Genomic DNA, 24,000 nt, shown 5'->3' on the forward strand with positions numbered 1-24,000 from the left:
GGTAAACGTGCTCTGGCATCGGCAGCTGTGGTTTGTGGATGAGCTGGCGAGCTGCAGAGCTCTGTGTGCTGTTGACTGTGAGTTTGTTAAATTTCATGGATGGCTGTTCAAGCGCGATCCGCTTGCAGGGAAGCTGATGGCTTTCTCGCAGAAACGCCCGCTGGGGGAAGGTGGTATCCGAAAATCCACTCTCCTGTAACATTTCATTTTTCCGTTAGCTGTGGCCAGGTACTAAGTGCTGAAGTGGTTTGATGTCTAAACCTTGTGTTCTTGCAGGCTGGCTGCTCTGTTCCAGCCACTGACAATGCTGACTCAAACCTCTGCTCCTACTTGGAGCAGCACATACTGTCTTTTACTCCCCCCCCCCCCTCACCTGTCTGACAGAAAGACGACCTGACAGTCTTTAAAAACCCAGAATGACACACGCAATCATGCTATTTTTTAGCGTCCGTTTCAGCTGCGATAGAAACAAGTCCCAAAAAATGGAGCGCTTTCGTGAGGATCATAGCTGATCATCTAATCGGGATAAGCTCAACTCATTTTTCCCTGCCTGGCACCAGCCTGTTCGCATAATGAAGGGATCGGATCAGCTGCTGCAACGCTTTGAAAGAGTTCAGATGCCGCAAGCTTGTCTGACCCCATTCAAGGTTAGGCTGCAGTTCGGATTCAGTTAAAAGCAGCACCAAAAGACAGAGCTCTATGCGTGTTTGTGGGCAGATAGTCTGTAGAAATTTAGGCCATGATCAGCAGGCAGACATGCTTGGAACCAGGTGCTGGTAGGTTCAAAGCTCAGGGTGTGGTGTAGCTATGTGCCTGATCATGGTGTTTATCCTGTAGGGCTTCAGTGGAAAGCCAAGCTGAATTAATGGGTGAGGTGTGTGTTTTGCACGCCACCAGGCAAACGCTGTGTGGTGAGTGTAGAGGGAAAATAAATCAGTGTATAATGTGTGGAAGCTTCTTTCCTTTTGGTGCTGTTGGTCTCGGGAACTGGCGCCACCTCTCCTGACCCACGACCTCTCACCCCTGACCTCTGACCCATAGGTGCTGCTCTCTCTATTTGGCACGAGTGTATTCCAGTTCTGCCCAGGACGGAAGCTTTGCCCCCAAACCTCACATAGTCGAATGAAACTCTGCTCTCGTGGGGTTTGAAACGAGCAGAAAGCCGCAAGAGGAACAGCTCAGATGAGATCCTGTGTGTTGCGTTTAGCCTGTTGGAAGAAGGACAGAATGGAGAGGGAGAAAGGAGGGAAAGAGAAGGATGGAGTGGGCGGGGGGGGGGGTGAGTCAGTGTGTGGGTGCTTGCCTCGTGATAGGAGAAGTAGAACTTTGTGTCTGTGTGTGTGTGCGTGCGCATATGTGCATATATATCCTAATTAATCCTGGTAGAAGTCCTCTGGTCATATGCTGTAGTTGGTGGTGTATGTCTGTATATATAGTTTTGTTCTCTGGTTGAATACTGTAGTTACATTACATCTCATTACATTACATGCATTTAGCAGATCCAGAGCGACTTCCATCGCGATAAAACATAAGTGTATCCATTCGATTTAAACAAGCAACAGTGTCAGACCAGGCTCACAACACTCCCAGGCCAGTGAGTGTGAGCATAACACTATTCAAGCCCCACCACAAGTTAACTTGTTCACTCTGACAAAAGCCAAATATACAATGTTACAACAGGTCCTAGAACACAAATTGATAGTACTACACGTAAAGTTAACATTGAATGCAAGATTTAACAGGTGTTAGGGGGTGGGGATAGAAGTGGAACCGAGATGCAGTCTAAAGAGGTGGGTCTTCATTCTGTGTCGGAAGATGGCCAGTGATTCTGCTGTCCTAACCCCTGTGGGGAGTTCATTCCACCGCTGAGGGACCAGTACAGACAGGGATCGTGTCTGAGAAGAGCGACCCCATCGGTTGGGGCTGTCAGTTGTCCTGTGATTACAGAGCGCAGCAATCCTGACAGCGTACGGGTGTTTTACTGTTACAGAACCCTCCCACCAGGGCGGCAGTGTGGAGCAGTGTGCGTACAGAGCTGGCCACTGCTTTGCCCCTGCCCATTAAATAGTATTTAATCTCAGCTGCATCTGTAAATACCCATATGGTTAAGCGGATAACAGCTGAAAATACATTACATGTACAAAGCGCAAGAGATTAGGGCATCCGCTGAGCACATGCGTAAGGAGTGTAAACAGACCCCGGTGTGCGTGCAGCGCCTTGGAAACGGTTCTCTGAAGGTGTTTGCGTTACACTAGACCCGGTCCCTCTGTGCTGTGCGGCAGTAATGAGAGCTTATCTGTGGTGCAAACCCTCGAGTGGGAAGGGATTACTGGGAGAGGGGGGCTGTCCGGTCCTCACAGCGCTCCTCAGAACGGAAGCTAATGAGATAATAATCCGCAAAACTTCAGCTGTTCTGACATAATAAAGAGAGTGGAGTCAGGTTGGGAGGAGCAGAAAGAGAGGGGGGAGAGAGAGGGAGAGGGAGAGAGAGAGGGAGGGAGAGAGGGAGGGAGATGGAGAGAGAGAGGGAGAGAGGGAGAAGGAAAGAGAGGGAGAGAGAGAGAGAGAGAGAGAGAGAGAGGGAGAGAGGGAGGGAGATGGAGAGAGAGAGGGAGAGAGGGAGAAGGAAAGAGAGGGAGAGAGAGAGAGAGAGAGAGAGAGAGAGGGAGAGAGGGAGGGAGATGGAGAGAGAGAGGGAGAGAGGGAGAAGGAAAGAGAGGGAGAGAGGGAGAGAGAGAGAGGGAGAGGAGGGGGAGGAAACAGGAGAGAGGGAAAGGGAGGGATAGACTAATGTGAGAGGGAAATAGGGAGAGAGGAGGGATAGACACAGGGCAGAGAGAGAGAGACAGGGTGGGAAGGTGTTGTGTGAGAGGATGTCTGAGAAGCAGGCATGACTCTCTGTGACAGACTTACTCTGCTGCTGTACCCCAGGGGTGCAGAGTCCAGCCTGTGACCTCACAGACACCCCTGTGACTGTCTGAGACTCAGGGCAGGCTGAGGACTGACCTTTCTCCTCCCACAATGCACCACTCTTCTGCTGCTGCTGCCGGTCTGTAGCGCGGGCAGGTGGGGCTTCACCGTGTCATGGGAAAAAGCCGTACCCACCACCTGTGGGGATACACCTGTAACGCTTACGAGCTCTTCATAAAGCTTACTGAAGGTCTGCTTTACCTGTAGGGTGTTCCATCACTGAATCCCCCTGTGAGGGTACCGGGACAGCGCCTCTCAGAGTACACTACTGAGAACTGCACCCAATAATGCAGGCAGTGGGAGCCAGTCACACGGAGAGATGGTATTACAGTGAAATGCAGAAATGGTATTACAGTGAAATGCAAAGCTTTCTCTATGCTGCTTTGTAAAGGAGGAGATGTACTAATGTTACGTTTTTGCTTTGGATGCACCTGTGTCTGAGCTTAAAATGTTTATACGGTATCCATTTATACAGCTGGGTGTTTAGGGGAACAACAGCTATGGTCCATGTGGGATCTGGGAATGTTTTTTGGTGTATTTGTCCTGCTCTTTCCTCTGCGCTGCTGCCCTGAACCCCGTGTTGTAGTTGCAATTAATTCTGATTTTGAGAGAAAGATATTTTTCTAAAAAACTCTGTATAAACAAGAGGCAGAGCAGACTCCAGAAAACAAACAGGTGTAGCTGATACTCCTTTTTCAGCAAAAGAACCCCCCCCCCCCAAACATGTAAGCCTGTCCCTCTCTGTCAGACTGGCAGCTGGCAGGTCAGTGCTCTACACCTCACACACCACTGTCTGCAGCTCGCTGAGTTTATCTGCAGGAGAGAGGAGAGAGGGAGAGGAGGTGCAGGGGAGGTGGAGGGGAGGAGGAGAGGAAGAAAGGAGGTGGGGGGGGATAGAGGGAGGAAGAGAGGAGAGGAGGGGTAGAGTTGATAGGGAAGAGGAGAAAGGGGAAGAGGGAGGAAGAGAGGAGGTAGAGAAGAGGAGAAGAGAGATGGATGAGGGGAGGAGAGGAACAGAGGGTGTGACCGGGAGAGAGCACACTCCATCAGCCCCCCTGTGTGTGTGTGTGTGTCTGTGAGATCATCATGATCATCGTGATCATCGTGACCATCATCATAATATTTTATACTTATATATAATTTCTCTTGCTCCTTCTCTCCCCCCCCCCCTACAACTCCTGGCTGTGAACAGACTGGGTTCAAAGCTGCTCTCAGCTCCAGGGTGAATCTTCCTCTTTATTATATTGATTTATATGCGTTTTGTACGCTCTCCACGGATTGTGACAGAAAGCCTTAGTGCATGAATTTAAATCAGCTGGGGACCTGCAGTTAGAGTGGGAGTGACTGACTCTCTAATGCAGTTACAATGGGACTGACTGAGTACAGAATGCAGTTAGAGTGGGAGTGACTGACTCTCTAATGCAGTTACAATGGGACTGACTGAGTACAGAATGCAGTTAGAGTGGGAGTGACTGACTCTCTAATGCAGTTACAATGGGACTGACTGAGTACAGAATGCAGTTAGAGTGGGAGTGACTGACTCTCTAATGCAGTTACAATGGGACTGACTGAGTACAGAATGCAGTTAGAGTGGGAGTGACCGACTCTCTAATGCAGTTACAATGGGACTGACTGAGTACAGAATGCAGTTAGAGTGGGAGTGACCGACTCTCTAATGCAGTTACAATGGGACTGACTGAGTATAGAATTAGTTAGAATGGGACTAAGTGAGTTTCTAATGCAGTTAGAATGGGACTAAGTGAGTTTCTAATGCAGTTAGAATGGGACTAAGTGAGTTTCTAATGCAGATAGAGTGAGAGTGACTGACTCTAATGCAGTTAGAATGGGACTGAGTCTGGAATGTTATTAGAATGGGACTAACTGACTCTCAAATGCAGTTAGAATGGCACTAAGTGAGTCTGAGATGTAGTTAAAGGCAGTCTGACAGTTGACTTTCATCTTTGAATGTTCATTACATTCTTTTAAAAGCATATGCTAAGGGCAGCGCGGTCTGACAATGATTTGAAGTCATTTTGAGAACAGAGCTAATTAGCATTAAGCAACAGTGCATTTCAGTGTGTTTGCACACCTGTCCTGCACACCTGCACACCTGCACACCTGCACACCTGCACACCTGCACACCTGCTGCCGCCCTCCTCCCGCTCCCGCTGCCGTGACCCACGCCTCGGTGCCGCTGTGCGCAGCGGCGTCGCCCGGGGTCTGACGGGCCGTGCCAGGCGCGGGCCTCCTCTCTACAGATGTTCCCTGGTGCGTTGGAGGAGACAGATGGCCGGCGGGACAGCAGGCCCGGGCTGCTCCCTCACCTCGCCTGGCCCCCGCGTGGGGTCCGGTCGTGTCGGGTAACAGAGGAGCAGGTATAACACCGTCCCCAGACTGTCGGTACAGCTGTGCTGTCCCTCACTGAGGTGCTGGCCCTGACTCAATCAGCATGTTGCTGTGTTGTACTTGGAGTGCTCTCTCGATGCAGTGCTCATTTCCCACAATTCCCCTGTTCTATAGCATTGTCACTCCAGTGCTCATTTCCCACAATGCCTCTGTGCTATAGCATTGTCTCTGCAGTGCTCGTTTCCCACAATGACTCTGTGCTGTAGCATTGTATCTGCAGGACTCGTGTCTGACTGCAGATATGCGTAGGAGTGAAATGTAATCTGAGGTCTACGCTCTAATGGAAATGCAGTAGCTGATTGTTTGGGCTGCCAGCTAGGGAGACAGGGGATGGGGTGCAGGCCTGATGATGGGGTGCAGGCCTGGGGATGGGGTGCAGGCCTGAGGATGGGGTACAGGCCTGAGGATGGGGTGAAGACCTGAGGATGGGGTGCAGGCCTGAGGATGGGGTGCAGGCCTGGGGATGGGGTACAGGCCTGAGGATGGGGTGCAGGCCTGAGGATGGGGTGCAGGCCTGATGATGGGGTGCAGGCCTGATGATGGGGTGCAGGCCTGAGGGTGGGAGGCAGGCCTGATGATGGGGTGCAGGCCTGGGGATGGGAGGCAGGCCTGAGGGTGGGGTGCAGGCCTGAGGATGGGGTGCAGGCCTGAGGATGGGGTACAGGCCTGAGGATGGGGTGCAGTCCTGGGGATGGGGTACAGGCCTGAGGATGGGGTGCAGTCCTGGGGATGGAGTACAGGCCTGAGGATGGGGTGCAGGCCTGGGGTACAGGCCTGATGGGGGGGGGGGCAGTGTGTGTGGAAATATGTGTGTATGTAGAGGTATTGCGATGGAGTGGGTGTGTCAATGCGGTGACGTGAAGTGATGGGTGTGTTCCTCCCCCAGCCTTTAGCCTCTCAGACACAGTTGAGAGCAGAGATCTGTGATGATTCTGTTTGGAGAGTTGATTGGTTTCCTGTTTCCTGTAGGATAGTGGCTGAATTTGCGGGTTTCCTGTTTCCTGTAGGGCAGAGGCTGAATTTGTGGGTTTGCTGTTTCCTGTAGGATAGTGACTGAATTTGCGGGTTAGCTGGTTCCTGTAGGATAATGACTGAATTTGCGGGTTTGCTGGTTCCTGTAGGATAATGACTGAATTTGTGGGTTTGCTGTCTCCTGTAGGGCTGGATGACTGCCTGCAGCAGTACATCAAGAACTTCGAGAGGGAGAAAGTGGGCGGAGACCAGCTGCTACGAATCACCCACCAGGAGCTGGAGGACCTGGGCGTGTCCCGCATCGGGCACCAGGAGCTCATCTTGGAGGCGGTGGACCTACTGTGTGCGCTGGTGAGTCCCGGGTTTGACACCACGCCTACTCCCAGCCTAACCCATACCCCTATACACCACACCCACTCCCAGTCTAACCCATACCCCCTATACACCACACCACACCCACTCCCAGTCTAACCCATACCCCCTATACACCACACCCACTCCCAGTCTAACCCATACCCCCTATACACCACACCCACTCCCAGTCTAACCCATACCCCCTATACACCACACCCACTCCCAGTCTAACCCATATCCCCTATACACCACACCCACTCCCAGTCTAACCCATACCCCCTATACACCACACCCACTCCCAGTCTAACCCATACCCCCTATACACCACACCCACTCCCAGTCTAACCCATACCCCCTATACACCACACCCACTCCCAGTCTAACCCATACCCCCTATACACCACACCCACTCCCAGTCTAACCCATACCCCCTATACACCACACCCACTCCCAGTCTAACCCATACCCCCTATACACCACACCCACTCCCAATCTAACCCATACCCCCTATACACCACACCCAATCTAACCCATACCCCCTATACACCACACCCACTCCCAGTCTAACCCATACCCCCTATACACCACACCCACTCCCAATCTAACCCATACCCCCTATACACCACACCCACTCCCAGTCTAACCCATAACCCCTATACACCACACCCACTCCCAGTCTAACCCATACCCCCTATACACCACACCCAATCTAACCCATACCCCCTATACACCACACCCAATCTAACCCATACCCCCTATACACCACACCCAATCTAACCCATACCCCCTATACACCACGCGGACTCCCAATCTAACCCATACCCCCTATTCACTATACACCACTCCCAGTGTAACTGCTATTGACTATACACCACTCCCAGTGTAACTGCTATTGACTATACACCACTCCCAGTGTAACTGCTGTTGACTATACACCATTCCCATCTTAACTCATGCTGGCTGCATACCACTGGTGTAATTCACTCTTACTACAGACCATAGACTCCCAAGAAATCAAGACAAAACAAAGGGTGATGTGCAGGAAAGTAAAAGGCAGAAAGCAGCCATTTTCAGGTGCAGCCGCTGTTCGGCGTTTTTAAGGAATGCAGTGCAGGGAGGAGAGGAGAAAGGGCAGGGGAGAGCAGCGGGAGAACAGCGAGAGAGCAGAGGGAGAGCAGAGGGAGAGCAGCAGAGGGAGAGCAGTGGGAGAGCAGTGGGAGAGCAGTGGGAGAGCAGAGGGAGAGCAGTGGGAGAGCAGAGGAAGAGCAGTGGGAGAGCAGAGGGAGAGCAGAGGGAGAGCAGTGGGAGAGCAGAGGAAGAGCAGCAGAGGGAGAGCAGTGGGAGAGCAGTGGGAGAGCAGAGGAAGAGCAGCAGAGGGAGAGCAGTGGGAGAGCAGTGGGAGAGCAGAGGAAGAGCAGCAGAGGGAGAGCAGTGGGAGAGCAGTGGGAGAGCAGTGGGAGAGCAGAGGGAGAGCAGTGGGAGAGCAGTGGGAGAGCAGTGGGAGAGCAGAGGGAGAGCAGAGGGAGAGCAGTGGGAGAGCAGAGGAAGAGCAGCAGAGGGAGAGCAGTGGGAGAGCAGTGGGAGAGCAGAGGGAGAGCAGAGGGAGAGCAGTGGGAGAGCAGAGGAAGAGCAGCAGAGGGAGAGCAGTGGGAGAGCAGTGGGAGAGCAGAGGAAGAGCAGCAGTGGGAGAGCAGTGGGAGAGCAGTGGGAGAGCAGAGGGAGAGCAGAGGGAGAGCAGAGGAAGAGCAGCAGAGGGAGAGCAGTGGGAGAGCAGTGGGAGAGCAGCAGTGGGAGAGCAGTGGGAGAGCAGAGGGAGAGCAGTGGGAGAGCAGTGGGAGAGCAGTGGGAGAGCAGCAGAGGGAGAGCAGTGGGAGAGCAGAGGAAGAGCAGAGGGAGAGCAGAGGGAGAGCAGTGGGAGAGCAGAGGAAGAGCAGCAGAGGGAGAGCAGTGGGAGAGCAGTGGGAGAGCAGAGGGAGAGCAGTGGGAGAGCAGTGGGAGAGCAGAGGGAGAGCAGAGGGAGAGCAGTGGGAGAGCAGAGGAAGAGCAGCCGAGGGAGAGCAGTGGGAGAGCAGTGGGAGAGCAGCAGTGGGAGAGCAGTGGGAGAGCAGAGGGAGAGCAGTGGGAGAGCAGTGGGAGAGCAGTGGGAGAGCAGTGGGAGAGCAGAGGGAGAGCAGTGGGAGAGCAGAGGGAGAGCAGAGGGAGAGCAGAGGGAGAGCAGTGGGAGAGCAGAGGAAGAGCAGCAGAGGGAGAGCAGTGGGAGAGCAGTGGGAGAGCAGAGGAAGAGCAGCAGAGGGAGAGCAGTGGGAGAGCAGTGGGAGAGCAGTGGGAGAGCAGAGGGAGAGCAGTGGGAGAGCAGTGGGAGAGCAGAGGGAGAGCAGAGGGAGAGCAGTGGGAGAGCAGAGGAAGAGCAGCAGAGGGAGAGCAGTGGGAGAGCAGAGGGAGAGCAGAGGGAGAGCAGTGGGAGAGCAGAGGAAGAGCAGCAGAGGGAGAGCAGTGGGAGAGCAGTGGGAGAGCAGAGGAAGAGCAGCAGAGGGAGAGCAGTGGGAGAGCAGTGGGAGAGCAGTGGGAGAGCAGAGGGAGAGCAGTGGGAGAGCAGTGGGAGAGCAGTGGGAGAGCAGAGGGAGAGCAGTGGGAGAGCAGAGGAAGAGCAGCAGAGGGAGAGCAGTGGGAGAGCAGTGGGAGAGCAGCAGTGGGAGAGCAGTGGGAGAGCAGAGGGAGAGCAGTGGGAGAGCAGTGGGAGAGCAGAGGGAGAGCAGTGGGAGAGCAGAGGGAGAGCAGTGGGAGAGCAGTGGGAGAGCAGAGGGAGAGCAGCAGAGGGAGAGCAGAGGGAGAGCAGTGGGAGAGCAGAGGGAGAGCAGTGGGAGAGCAGAGGGAGAGCAGCGGGAGAGCAGTGGGAGAGCAGAGGGAGAGCAGTGGGAGAGCAGAGGGAGAGCAGAGGGAGAGCAGTGGGAGAGCAGTGTGAGAGCAGTGGGAGAGCAGAGGGAGAGCAGAGGGAGAGCAGTGGGAGAGCAGAGGGAGAGCAGTGGGAGAGCAGAGGGAGAGCAGTGGGAGAGCAGCAGAGGGAGAGCAGTGGGAGAGCAGTGGGAGAGCAGTGGGAGAGCAGCGGGAGAGCAGAGGGAGAGCAGTGGGAGAGCAGCAGAGGGAGAGCAGTGGGAGAGCAGCAGAGGGAGAGCAGTGGGAGAGCAGCAGAGGGAGAGCAGTGGGAGAGCGGCAGCGGGAGAGCAGCGGGAGAGCAGAGGGAGAGCAGTGGGAGAGCAGAGGGAGAGCAGCGGGAGAGCAGTGGGAGAGCAGAGGGAGAGCAGTGGGAGAGCAGAGGGAGAGCAGAGGGAGAGCAGTGGGAGAGCAGTGTGAGAGCAGTGGGAGAGCAGAGGGAGAGCAGAGGGAGAGCAGTGGGAGAGCGGCAGCGGGAGAGCAGCGGGAGAGCAGAGGGAGAGCAGTGGGAGAGCAGAGGGAGAGCAGTGGGAGAGCAGAGGGAGAGCAGTGGGAGAGCAGCAGAGGGAGAGCAGTGGGAGAGCAGTGGGAGAGCAGTGGGAGAGCAGCGGGAGAGCAGAGGGAGAGCAGTGGGAGAGCAGCAGAGGGAGAGCAGTGGGAGAGCAGCAGAGGGAGAGCAGTGGGAGAGCAGCGGGAGAGCAGCGGGAGCGCAGCGGGAGAGCAGCGGGAGAGCAGTGGGAGAGCAGCAGAGGGAGAGCAGTGGGAGAGCGGCAGCGGGAGAGCAGCGGGAGAGCAGAGGGAGAGCAGTGGGAGAGCAGAGGGAGAGCAGTGGGAGAGCAGAGGGAGAGCAGTGGGAGAGCAGCAGAGGGAGAGCAGCGGGAGAGCAGCGGGAGAGCAGTGGGAGAGCAGCGGGAGAGCGGCAGAGGGAGAGCAGAGGGAGAGCAGTGGGAGAGCAGAGGGAGAGCAGCAGAGGGAGAGCAGCAGTGGGAGAGCAGCGGGAGAGCAGCAGAGACACAGGGCTCTGTATAACTGGCACCTTTGTGGCAGATGGCAGTGCAGTCTGCTGCGGTGTTCCTCTGTGCCCCTGACCCTCCGTGACCTCAGAGCTGCTGAGCATGCCGATGTGCAGGCACGGAGGCTGCTCGCTGCTGGGCCTGACGACTCTCATGTGTAATTGGCAATATCGGGATTATCAGGAAAACAAACACGTGTAATCACTGTTAATCCCAAAGGGATTATCATCTATGATTGTCAGAGGATCCTGATAGTGAAATTCAAAGTTGGGGGGAAGGGGAGGCATAAGAGTGGAGTCAGTACAGAGAGACAGAGTCACAGCAGAGTGAAGGAGAGTCACAGGAGAGTGAGCGGGTCAGTGGAGAGTGAGAGTCAGAGCAGAGTGAAGGAGAGTCACAGGAGAGTGAACAGGTCAGTGTAGAGTGAGAGTCAGAGCAGAGTGAAGGAGAGTCACAGGAGAGTGTAAGAGTCAGAGAGGAGTGAGAGTCAGAGCAGAGTGAAATATTCAGTGTAGAGTGAGAGTCACAGCAGAGTGAAGGAAAGTCACAGGAGAGTTAACGGGTCAGTGTAGAGTGAGAGTCAGAGCAGAGTGAAGGAGAGTCACAGGAGAGTGAACAGGTCAGTGTAGAGTGAGAGTCAGAGCAGAGTGAAGGAGAGTCACAGGAGAGTGAACGGGTCAGTGTAGAGTGAGAGTCAGAGCAGAGTGAAGGAGAGTCACAGGAGAGTGAACAGGTCAGTGTAGAGTGAGAGTCAGAGCAGAGTGAAGGAGAGTCACAGGAGAGTGAGCGGGTCAGTGTAGAGTGAGAGTCAGAGCAGAGTGAAGGAGAGTCACAGGAGAGTGAACAGGTCAGTGTAGAGTGAGAGTCAGAGCAGAGTGAAGGAGAGTCACAGGAGAGTGTAAGAGTCAGAGAAGAGTGAGAGTCAGAGCAGAGTGAAGGAGAGTCACAGGAGAGTGAACAGGTCAGTGTAGAGTGAGAGTCAGAGCAGAGTGAAGGAGAGTCACAGGAGAGTGTAAGAGTCAGAGAAGAGTGAGAGTCAGAGCAGAGTGAAGGAGAGCATGGGCTGGTAACGGGGATGGAGTCGCCCCCTCCCCCCCGACCCCCTGAAAACCCTCAGCTAAAGCTTGCCTCGGCTTAAAGCCTCTTATGTAAGAAGAGACTCTCTAAATCATTCTCTCTGAATCCTGCCGTATCACAGCTGATCACTCATCTGCCCACGCCTGTTGTAGTGACGGGCAGCTCCTCAGACCCACCGCGCCCCAGGGCATTCTGGGACGAGCGGATATCTGCATATGTCTCTGCTCTCTGACCCACCTCCCTGCAGGCAAACCACACCGCTTGCCGGCTGTGTAAAATTGAACATCAGACATTATCGTGAATGTAAGATATGCGCACGTTCTCTCCGTCTCGCTGTGTGTAAGTCCCCAGGCTTCGTTTGGTTTTGAATCTATGCCATGTGTCTGTCCCAACATGTCTGTGTGTCTGTCTGTCTTTTTCTGTTTCTGCACCTGCCTCTCTGTCTCACTTTCAATGTGTCTGTCTGTCTCTCTCGGTATTCATCTCCCTGTTTCTCTGTCCCAGCATTGCCGTGTTTCTGTATGGTCTCCCTGCGTGTCCTTGTCTCTCTGGTGACAGTTTGTCTGATGGCAGCGTGAGGGCGGGTTCAGCTGTGTCACTCTGTGCCGAGCGTTTGCCGGTCTCTGTCAGCCCTGTCTCCGTCTGTGGCACGTCTGGGCCCCCACCTGTCGCTGGGGACTGTGAGATTCCCCGGAATACCGCAGGGACGGGGTGGCGGCTGGCTGACATTCAGAGCCGTGTTCATTTCAAAGCGGGCAGAGCGCTGCTCTCTGGGAAGAGCGCTGTTTAAACTGCATTCATTTTGCATGAGGAGGAGTCGGAGTGTGGAGCACTCCTCTGACCTCACACAGAGCACCGCTCTGAGAGCAGCTGCTGTCTGTCACTGAGGACACTGCCACCAGGCTTACTCACCATTTACACACACTCACACATACGCACACACACACACACACACACACACACACACACACACACACACACACACACGCACACTCTCTCACACTCACATACTCGAATACTCTCACGCGCACATGCATACACATGCACACACACACAGATATACTCACATGCTCACACACACACACACTCTCTCACACTCACATACTCGCATACACACACTCTCACGCGCACACACACATGCACACACACAGATATACTCACATGCTCACACACACACACACACTCACACACACACACACACATGCGCACACACACACACACACGCACAGATATACTCACACACACACACACACACACACACACACACACACACACACACACACACACACACGCACTCTCTCACACTCACATACTCGCATACACACACTCTCATGCGCACATGCATACACATGCACACACACTCAGATATACTCACATGCTCACACACACACACACACACACACACACACACACACACACACACACACACACATACACACACACACACACACACACACACATGCACACACACACAGATATACTCACATGCTCACACACACACACACATACACATGCTCACACACACCCACACACACACACACACACACTCACACATGCGCACACACACACGCACAGATATACTCACACACACACACACACACACACACACACAGGCTCTGTTTCTTGCTGCACAGCTGTGTTGGGGAAGCAGAGCTGTGTCCGTGTGCGCAGACGGCCTGCTCTCTGCATGCAGGCTTTATCTCTCTCATTACTCCTTCTTCATTTATTTCAGGTTTATCTGCCCCCACCCCCCCACACCTCCCCCCTCCCTGCCTGGCGCTATCATCTGGAGCCACGCGCTGCGATAAGGGATTAGCATATAGGCTTTGCTCCATCTCCTACCCACACAGCAGCATGAATCCTAACGAGTTCCTGACCCCCCCTCTCTGCCCCCCCCCGTCCACCTCGCCTCGTCCCGCGGCCCTCACTATCGCAGCTGTAGTGCTCCGTCCACAGGAAGTGATGCGCTGCCGAGCTCTGGGCCTTCCCCATTCGCTGTCTACCGCCTCTTCCTGTTCTCAGTTCTGGCAGTGGGAAGGTAATGAGCTCTCCCGCAGAACACCTGTGAAGCAAAGTGGCTCTTATGCCACAGACGGGAAATGGAAAAAGTGATATTTGTTTTAGAGAGTGGTGTTAATGTTCATTCTGAGTGAAGCAGACTCAGAGAATCCAAAGTAAACGTCAGAACTTAATATAAAACTAGCAATAAAGACTGCTGTTCCTACTAGAGATGGAGGTGAACAAATTAATTTATAGCCCTGACTTAAACAGACAAGCAAGTGGGTGGAAGCCAGTGTGTTCCTGATGTCATCGCCCACCCTCTTCCCTGCACGTATCACATCAAACAATAGCAATAACAACATTTTAACATTTACGTTTAATCACAGATCATTTATAATTCATAACTAATTAACAAATAAAAAGTTAAAAAGAGCCGAGCCACGATGTGCCTCTGTGTGGAGAGCTCAGAGTGTGTCCCTCAGGGTATTTTTAGGTGTTTTGAAAAATGTTCTGCTCCTTTTTTGGATGAATATGCGGATTGGATATTGATTCACTTGTTCACCCTGCAGTTTCAGAGTGGAGTTCTGCATGTGGTGTTTCAGCTGGGTGTCTGTCTCATTGCAGCGTAGTCTCGTTGACTCAGTGCACCTCATACCTCATGTCTATATACTGCAGGTTGGATGATACTGTCAAAAGTTATGATGTTAAATGTTAAATAGTAGTTTTTTATTTTATAATGTCTGATTTGATCACAAGGAAATGCTTCTTACTTTCAGTTTGTGCGCTGTAGAGGGAGATCTCACTCATTTTATTCAAAAGTCAGTTTATCTATTAGGGTGTTGCCAACAGTGAAGTGGTGTCTCTTCTCCAGAGATCTCGCCTTATTTTGGAAGATCATTATTTTAGGTTGTGTCATATTTACTGCCAGGCCTGAGACTGACAGCAGGCCCCTAAGAGCCAGACCCAGGTGTGGGATGTCAGCGGCATGCGGTCGTCTCTGTGGAACAGGAGAGGGTTCCTCCATGTTGATTAGAAGGGAGGCTGTGGGGCTACAGTTTTTTTCTAACAATAGAGATAACTCAAATATATAAAAAACTGAACAGTATTTGATTCGAACCAGCAGCCAAGCCCCAGTTCACACCCCACGCTTATCCTCGCCCCATCCTCGTCTATCGATTTAAAACTGTCATAAACACAACAGATTACACCAGTTAGGAGAATTGTTATATTCTCAGCCCTCACACACTCATATTGAATTGGATGTTTTTTAAATTAACGGAGCATGCGAAATCTTTATTTTTTTGGGCAATCTGTCCATCAGTGAGGGTGTATAGTTTGTAAATGTGATCAGCTGTGTTGAGAGAAATCCAGTCTGGCTGTTTGGTAAGGATGCCTTGTGTTTGAGCATATTAAATCCTGCAGAATACCCCCCTGGACAGCTGCTGCTCTGAATGCCTCAGCCGGGGTCTGAGTTTGTTTCCGCTTTTATAAACTGTAGGCCGTTGGTTGCAGGTGTCGGGGAGGGTGGAGGGATGAGTGAAATACAGCCCGAGAGCGTGACATCGCCGTGTAGAGGCTGATTTGTGGGATCGCGTCGCCGCTGGATCAGTGAACACACATTACAGTATCGATCCCCGCGGGAGCACGAATCGATTGCCTCGCTCTGTGTGACTGATACACCCAGCAGATTCTGCCAGATAGCGCCTGGCCAGATCTCAGCACCTCTGTACCGCAAATCTGTCAGACGCTGCCCGGCCAAGTGTCATTACACCTCCATCAAAAGTCTATCAGATACCCTGCCAAAAATCGTCCCCCATCACAGATCCAACAGATACTGTGAAATCTCAGAACCCATCAATCGCAGATGTATGACAGAATATGGTCTGTGTCTCCTCCTCGTTTAACCGTTAGCCTGATCTTTGAGACAGTCAGCAAGGTTCCTCCCCTGCCGCCAGTGGGCGGAGCTGTTGACGTACCACGGGGGTTGCCACGGAGATGTGGGGAGCATGACAGGAAACTGGGGGTGGGTGAATGAGAAGGTGAAGGGGGTGAGAGTGAGATGAATCACCCCGTTAGAGTGCCGAGTGAGCAGCGCGTTCTCCCTCACCCTCGGGCGTGTCACGCAGCCTCGACGCGCAGGGAACGCGGACCCTGCTGTCTGTGTCGGAGCGAGGGCAGCCCGTGCGGAGAGTGCGTTCCCTGGCGTCTGGTCCCGCGGTCCGCTCAGCGCTAAGCACCCGTGCGGCCGCCCCCCTCGGCACAGAGCGTCTCCATCGCAACGCCAGCTCAGCGCGGTCTCTGGACCCTGTCTGCAGAGATGCGCTGTGTACCGCCGGACGCCTCGCTCCTGAGCTGCAAGCGCGGAAAGTTCTGCCCCCGCCCACACGCCGCATTGTTCAGCTTGCAGAGTTTTGTTGAAGGCAGGTGCTCATGAATATTCATCGCTCGGGAGAACATTACTGGCTCGACTCTGCCTCTAATCGCCGTGGACAGGAATATGAAAGTGGCTGTTTGAGAAACCGTGGCAACCTGTCCGATATTCGCGATCGGATCCGCTCTTCAGGCGTGAGCGTGCATAAACACACGGGCAGAGCTCTCTGCTCAAGCGTCTCCCTTCCCAGAATGCACTGCTTCTGAGGCAGCAAGTGCGCTTTGTCATTGTCCTCTGACAGATGGCACAGCGCCTTCAACTAATCTGTCTTTCAGTTTACAAGTGCTCATGGGAAAAAGAAAAGGAAAAAAGCAATTTGCCCTTGGTATGGCCTCACCTGAAGGTTAATCGTTGGCAATAGATGGTTGCTGTTGTTATTGATCTTTCTTGTGTTTCTCCTATACAGCTGTAGCTAATTGTTTTCCTTCTTTTGTGTCAAAAACGTCTGAAAAAGTTACATTCTCTGCACTAAAAGTGCCACTGGCCTTGATTTGCATGTGGGAGTATGAGTGCTGGTTTCTGCATGCACACAGTAATTCTCAGAAATTAGGAACTGTTTTGCATGTGGAAGCAGAAAAATCTGATTTTTTTTCCAAATGCAGATTCGGGAGGAGAATTTTCAGACAATCCCAATGCAGTTATCCAAACCTAGACAAACCGGTCCGTTCCATGACTGCAAAAATCCTGTTTGCTTCTTCAGCTGTCCACAGCATCCCTCTTCCACCCCATCTCCCCCCTTTCTTTTTCCTGCTGACAGTGTCCACACATGGGGGGTCAACAACCTCGCCCCACAGCCAGGTGCGAACCCTTCGGACTCCAAGCCAAAGAAAAGTACCACTGCAACCACATCAAAACCTCAAACCTCACTATAAATCAACCTCCCTGCTTTGATTGTATGGAAGTTCCTGTCAGCTGAATTTGCTGTTATGAGTTATGAGTTACGAGCTGAATTTTTCTGAGGGTCCACGCTGTGTGTCTCCCCCCCCTTTAGAATTATGGTCTGGAGACGGAGAACCTGAAGACCCTGTCCCACAAGCTCAACGCCTCAGCCAAGAACCTGCAGAACTTCATCACGGGCCGACGCCGGAGCGGTCACTATGACGGCCGCACCACGCGCAAGCTGCCCAACGACTTCCTCACCTCTGTGGTGGACCTGATCGGCGCCGCCAAGAGCCTCCTGGCCTGGCTGGATAGGTTAGTCTCGCCAAGAGCAGCCTTACCCACAGTGCACTGCGCACTGAGGCCACTCACTGCACAGCACTCTGTCACCGGAGCACTTACACAGCAATGACTGAGACTTTACACGCTAACGTTAGCATTTACACAGTAACAACCGAGGCTTTACACACTGACATCAGAGCGTTTACACAGTGACACCCAAGGCTTTACACGCTAACGTTAGCATTTACACAGTAACGACCGAGGCTTTACACACTGACATCAGAGCGTTTACACAGCAATGGCTGAGGCTTTACACACTGACATGATAGCACTTACATGGTGACACAGCACCAAATACAGTAATACACAGTCTCACTGTGAACCATTTTGCACAGTAGTGTGGTCTCAGAAATAATGAAACAATGACACACTAAGATGGTCTCACACAGTTGCACCTTAGCACTGTTCCACAGCAGCGCAGTCTCAGGCACTAACAGTAGCACAGTTGCACAGTAGCACAGTCTCAGTCGGTAACAGTAGCACAGTTGCACAGTAGCACAGTCTCAGTCAGTAACAGTAGCACAGTTGCACGGTAGCACTGTTCCACAGCAGCACAGTCTCAGTCAGTAACAGTAGCACAGTTGCACAGTAGCACAGTCTCAGTCAGTATCAGTAGCACAGTTGCACAATAGCACAGTCTCAGTCAGTAACAGTAGCACAGTACCACAGTAACACTGTTCCACAGCAGCACAGTCCCACAGGAGCAGCGCCCAGCAGCCAGGCGTTATGTAGGTCACTGTCACCTCTCGTAGGCTCAGAGCGGAGAGAGAGACGCTTTGGGACATGTGTCAGAAAAGAACAGAATGCTTATGAATTAGGTTCATGTGCTTAAAGCTACACCATGCAACCTAGTTTAGAGCTGGGAAAGATTGCGTTGGGAAAAACACGGTGGCATCTGTGTGTTTAAACTCCACGCAGAAGCAAAAGTTTTCTGTCTGTCACTGTCAGAGATGAGGTCACGTCCTCGATTAGGAGAGCTGGCTCTGATTAAGGGATCCATCTTTAATGAGTTTTGCCGTTATGTGTATGCATGAGGATCGGGAGGTGGAGAGGGAGCTGACCTCTTCCCCCCATGTGACACTCATTAATGCAGATGACCTTTGGTTGGATTCGAGCTCTGGATTCTGATTGGTTAATGGTTATAGTTAATCAGCCAATCACGTGTTAAAAGGCTGCAGAGAAGTCACAAGGTTTGGGTGGCCTGTGAGGAAAAAATAAGTGTATCTCTGTCCAAAAGACATTCTACTTCATTCTGAAGCATCAGGTATCAGGTGTGTTACGTTCTGCTTTATGTTATAGGAAAAAAATCTCACTGCAAAACTCTCCATTCTGAAAGCGTGTGAAACGCCTGTCATTTACGGGTGAACGTACAGCAGATATGTAATAATACATGCATTTAAATATTCATAGCGTCTATTTTGAGTGAGTGGGAGGCAGCAGACAGCTGGCGTGCCTTTGATGATTACAGAGCTCGTTTCTGCAGTACGTGGCAGGGCTCTGTTACCCAAAACAGCGCTTTCACCAGGCCTGTCAATTCAGCTTTGTATTCCTCTCTTACTGACATAATCTGGACGGAGCTGCTCGCTCCGCCGAACGCACCCCCGCACAGAGCAGCGGGACAGGCGGGGTTACGCTGAGTTCCACGCTGCGAGGGGAGTGCAGTCACGGCCGCCGGCTCACGCTCCGAGAGAGGCGAGCAGTCAGCGGCAAGTCAGCGGCCGCGCTAATGCTAACACGGACGCAAATGCGAGCGCGAACGCACTGATTCACTTACGTAACCTTTGTGAGCAAACAAAGGATGAGTTGGGCCTTATGTAAGCGTATTTACTCAGTTAGTTTTCTTTCTGTGCAGCTGGCTGTGAAGGCTGCTCTTGTGACCGCATGCGATGTGAACTTGCGTCTGTCTCTGCCCAGTTTTGGATTGGTCTTGCTGTCCTCCTTTTCTCCCTCCATCTCAGTTTTTCTCAGTTTAACATCCCTTCAGCTGAAGTGGCTTTACTTGCGTGACAAAGAAACATTTGCGTTGTCCAAGTGCTTTTATAATTCCAGCAAGCATTCCCCAGATGAACTAGAGGCACCAGTCACCCGTGAGAAAAGACAACCAGGAAACAATCACTTCTAAATCATTTCTTGCTTGCTTTCTCTCGTTCTGTCACAAATCAAATTCAGACATTCTTTACTGGCATGGCTACACAGAATACAATGTTGCCAAATCAGTTAGCATTCGGTACATTTACCATATTCAACCTCAGACTAGAAGTAATAAATCCACCAGGACGATGATGATGATGATGATGATGACAATAATCCTCTCATTATTTTCACCATCTTTCTGCTTCTCTCACTCTCTCCCCCTCTTCCTTGCTCAATTTTTCAATTTCAGTTTAAATTTCTCTGTCTGAAAGGTGGAGCAGCTGAAAGCAGCGTGTGATTGCCCCGTTTTTTCGGTGATCAGTAGGTGCTTCTCTGGCTGAGTGCAGGAAAAGCGAGTCCCGGTGGTCTGTGGGAACGTTCTGCATGGGGGTTAAATGCACAGCTGCAAGGCTGAGCGAAGGGGGTGGTGCTGACACATGTCTGAAAAGAGAGGGATGTAAGTCAGGGCCACAGGCTGCAGGGCCACAGGCTGCAGGGCGGGACTGTAGGGCGGGACTGTAGGGCAGGGCTGGAGGGCGGGGCTGGAGGGTGGGGCAGCAGGGCAGGGCTGGAGGGTGGGCTTGTAGGGCGGGGCTGGAGGGCGGGGCTGGAGGGTGGGACACCAGGGCGGGGCAGTAGGGTGGGTCTGTAGGGCGGGACTGTAGGGCAGGGCCAGTGGCGTCGTTAGGTCCGAACGTTCAGGGCTATAGCCCCAAATATTTTAAGCCTAGCCCTGAATATTTTCACCCTGAAAAAGGAGGTGTTTATAGCAAAACAACAGACAGACTGTGTCGCAGAACAGAACTTGACTTGCAGCATCCAAAGGTGTGATAATATTTATTTATTATAAAGATAGATATAACCTCCCCAACCTACCGATGCCGATCTCCCTTCAAAAAAAGACAAGCCCCAGGCAAACTTGACTTAGCCCTGGATCTTTTCAATAGCTAGAAGCGCCCCTGGGCGGGACTGTAGGGCAGGGCTGGAGGGTAGCTGCGTAGGGCTGCTCTGTATCTACCGCCAGGCAGGTAGAGAGCCCTGTCCAATGACAGTGCTTTTCAATTTAACTGACCGAGCAGCAGCACTTGAGTCCTTCAGCTGCCCGCACTGCGTGTGTCTGCCTGCTAATCCCCAATACAAATCAAGCCTCAGGCTGCAGGTCAGTCTGCGTTAAGAAGAGCGCGTGAAGGGGCTTTACCCACGGCGCATTGCGTGCGCGCTCACTGCTAGAGGGTGTGGCTGTCAGGAGGGGTGCAGTTTGCACAATCCCTGATGCCGTGTGGGCCTCTGTGCGAAACCCTGGAAACCGCAGGCATCAGCTCCTCGTCGACAGTGCCAGTCCCTCGTTCACCTCTCTGGTCCAGGGCAGGAGGGGAGAGTGAGAGTAACAGCTCAGTGTAGGAGCACCAATGCCAATGTTCCACCACACACACCAGCCCCGAAGCAGTGCATTGTGGGACGCCGGGGTCCGTTTCTTAGAAAGACTTCCTCACTTGTTGAGGGGAATGTGCAGCACCTCCAAAACATGGAGCAGGACGCTCAAGAGCAGCTTCTCCCAAACCTCTCATTCTCGTTCAAAGAGTTAAAAGGCCTGCAGTGAGCCTTGGGAAATCGCACAGTTTGTGCACAGCTCCTGTTGACGGCTGCTTCCCGGTGCCCCCTGGGAAAAGTGGGCGTGTCGCACGTGATTGGGCGGTGATGGGTGGTCAGATGGAGAGCCGCGCCAGGCTGTGCGTGGGTGGCACAGTGACTAAGGCAGTGAGTAATGTCGCCGGGCTGTTTCGGGTGGCGTTTGCTGGAAGAGGCACCAGCAGGGAGGGGAGGAACCGAGTGAGAGGCAGAGGGGTGACCAGCATGTACCTGACGGCATCAGCACCACCCAGCTGAGGCATCCCTGCCTGACCCCTCAGCGTCCTGCCTGTCTCTCTCTCTGTCTCCCTCCCTCTCTCTCTCTCTCTCCCCCTGTCTCTCCCCCCGCCTCTCGGTCTCTCTCCCTCTCTCTCTTCCACTCTCACCCTCTCTCTCTTCGCTCTCTCTCTCTCTCTCTCTCTCGCTTTCCTCTAATATTTAGTCCACTTCAGTTCAGCTTGCTTTGTTGGCATGACCATTTACAATATAGTGTTGCCAAAGCAACAGCGATTCAACAAATATTAACATATGAACTGCAAAACACAAGTCAAGCAGCCATAACATAACGCATACACAAATAGTAACATAGACCATTCACTTGGGTATGAAAGAAAAATATTACATCAGAAATATAAAGATGAATGTAAAGCTAAAATAAGGATTGAAAGTGTTGCTGGTGTTGCTGTGATTTGCAGACGTGCCCAGCTGCCAGCTTTGCTAGATGGGGGTTTGACCCCGGCCTGTGGGCATGTTAAGTTGCAGCATCTGGTGTTCAAATTCTGGCAGATAATCTGTCTGTGAAGCCAGGATGTGCTTGTGTTGGTTCCTTTGCGGGTCTGTGGTGATTGAGCCTGCGCTTTCTTTCGGTCTCTCTGCTGCCGTCTCTGTGTCAGGAGCAGAGGGTCAGGGCAGTGGTGGAGGGTGGGGGATAATTTTAGCACCCTGTGAAGTGAGAGCAGCTGCTTCACGTTGCTCACACATTGTTGCTAATTTGTTTGAGTAAAATATTGAGCAGCCCTGTCTCACTCCTCTCCCCGCAGCGGAGAGAGCAGCCGAGTCTTACTCTGCAGCTGTTTCCCGATGTGCTGCTCTTACTCTGAATCTGTTTCCCGATGTGCTGCTCTTACTCTGAGTCTGTTTCCCGATGTGCTGCTCTTACTCTGAATCTGTTTCCCGATGTGCTGCTCTTACTCTGAGTCTGTTTCCCGATGTGCTGTTCTTACTCTGAGTCTGTTTCCCGATGTGCTGCTCTTACTCCGAGTCTGTTTCCCGATGTGCTGCTCTTACTCCGAGGCTGTTTCCCGATGTGCTGTTCTTACTCTGAGTCTGTTTCCTGATGTGCTGTTCTTACTCTGAATCTGTTTCCCGATGAGCTGTTCTTACTCCGCCCTGCGCTTTACCCCTGACACCGCCGTGACTGAGAGCAGATAGCAATCCTCCTGCCACACTTACTGAAATGCTTTTTAATGAACCAAAAAGCAGACACTTTCCCTCTGATAATTGGTATGTTTTTGTTGATTAGCTCTCTCTAAACGCCTCCTCCCACATACTGTCTCTGCACTCTCTCTCTCTCTCCTCTCACTCTTCCACATTAAAGCTCAGATTCAAAACGACTTTATTAGAATTGTATTTCAAATGTGTCACTAAATCACTAAAACAAGTGTCATATGTTTTTGTAGATATTATTCAAAACAGAAAATGTATGTCCTTTTCCTGCCCTCGGATTGAAAAGGATATGGGCAACATTACAACCCTCCTCTTTCACAAAACTGATGTATTCAAAAATATGTATCATCAGACACCACAGGATTCTGGGATGCTCTCACTGCAGTCTTAGAGTTATCCCCCCTCCACCTGAAGGATGGCCATGAGTTGCCATGGCTGAAATTATGGGATGTCGGGGGCTGGAGAGGAGGGTACACCCCTCACAGACTCTGATCTCTGGGGCTTCCTGCTCTCATGATCCGCATGCTTTACCGACACCAGTTACATCATCGCTTGCGTGTGTGTCGCTGACGCAAGGTAATAACTTGCTGGAAATGAAAAATCAACCAGCAAAATATTTCATCAACAAAGAAGATATTACTGGAGTAATTATTTTCTCATTTTCAGTACAGAGTGTGAGGTGAAAAATCAAAGAAGATTCCTTTTTCCTGATTGTTTCAGTGGTGGATTCATTTAGTTTATCGAGAATGAGGAGTGTCTGTTTCTCTCCCTCTTTCGCTCTCTCTCCCCCTCTCATTTTCTCCCTCTTTTACTCTCTCTCTCCCCCTCTCATTTTCTCCCTCTTTTACTCTCTCTCTTCCTCTCTCTCTCCTTCTCCCCCCACTCTCCTTCTCTCTCTCCTCTCCCCCTCTCCCTCTCCCTCTCTCTCTCTCTCTCTCTCCCTCTCTCTCCCTCTCTCTCTCTCCTCCCCCCCTTCTCTCCTCTCTCTCCCTCTCCCACTCTCCCTCTCTCTCCTTCTCTCTCTCTCTCTCCCTCTCCCTCCCTCTCTCTCTCAGGGACAGCCATTTGTCATTCTTTGCCCCTCAGTGACATGTTCCCCCAAGCAGAAGCGTGACAGGGTAAAGTGGGGCGCGTGCTCTAGAGTGATGCACCCTGGGTAATGCGGTTCAGCCAGAGGCTCCGCCCACACGCTGTCAGAGGCAGGAGGCAGGAAGCTGAAAGCTGCTCATGCTGCACTCTGACGCGGAGGCCTGTCTGTGAAGGGGGTCCAGCCCGCTCTCCTGTCCTGCCGTGGTTTCTGCATTGTAGTTTGCCCTTGAAGGAAACGGGCCACGTTACCGGCTCTCAGCCCACTGATGGCTGTGACAGCTTCAAAAAATACATTCTGTCATGCATTTTCATCCCACATGAATTTTA

At 52.3% G+C, this 24,000-nt stretch overlaps 1 protein-coding gene across 1 annotated transcript in view; it reads left to right on the forward strand.

Annotated features, from left to right (window-relative positions):
• The window catches only part of cnksr2a (connector enhancer of kinase suppressor of Ras 2a), a 99,366-nt gene that overhangs the window by 18,345 nt on the left and 57,021 nt on the right, over positions 1–24,000 (forward strand). The window contains exons 2-3 of the mRNA XM_036520872.1: positions 6,536–6,699; positions 17,147–17,349. Coding sequence (XP_036376765.1) covers positions 6,536–6,699; positions 17,147–17,349 — 367 coding nt within the window. The remainder of the gene's footprint in view (positions 1–6,535; positions 6,700–17,146; positions 17,350–24,000) is intronic.

The sequence above is a fragment of the Megalops cyprinoides genome, chromosome 2 (genome assembly GCF_013368585.1).
Source record: "Megalops cyprinoides isolate fMegCyp1 chromosome 2, fMegCyp1.pri, whole genome shotgun sequence".
NCBI classification, from domain to species: Eukaryota; Metazoa; Chordata; class Actinopteri; order Elopiformes; family Megalopidae; genus Megalops; species Megalops cyprinoides.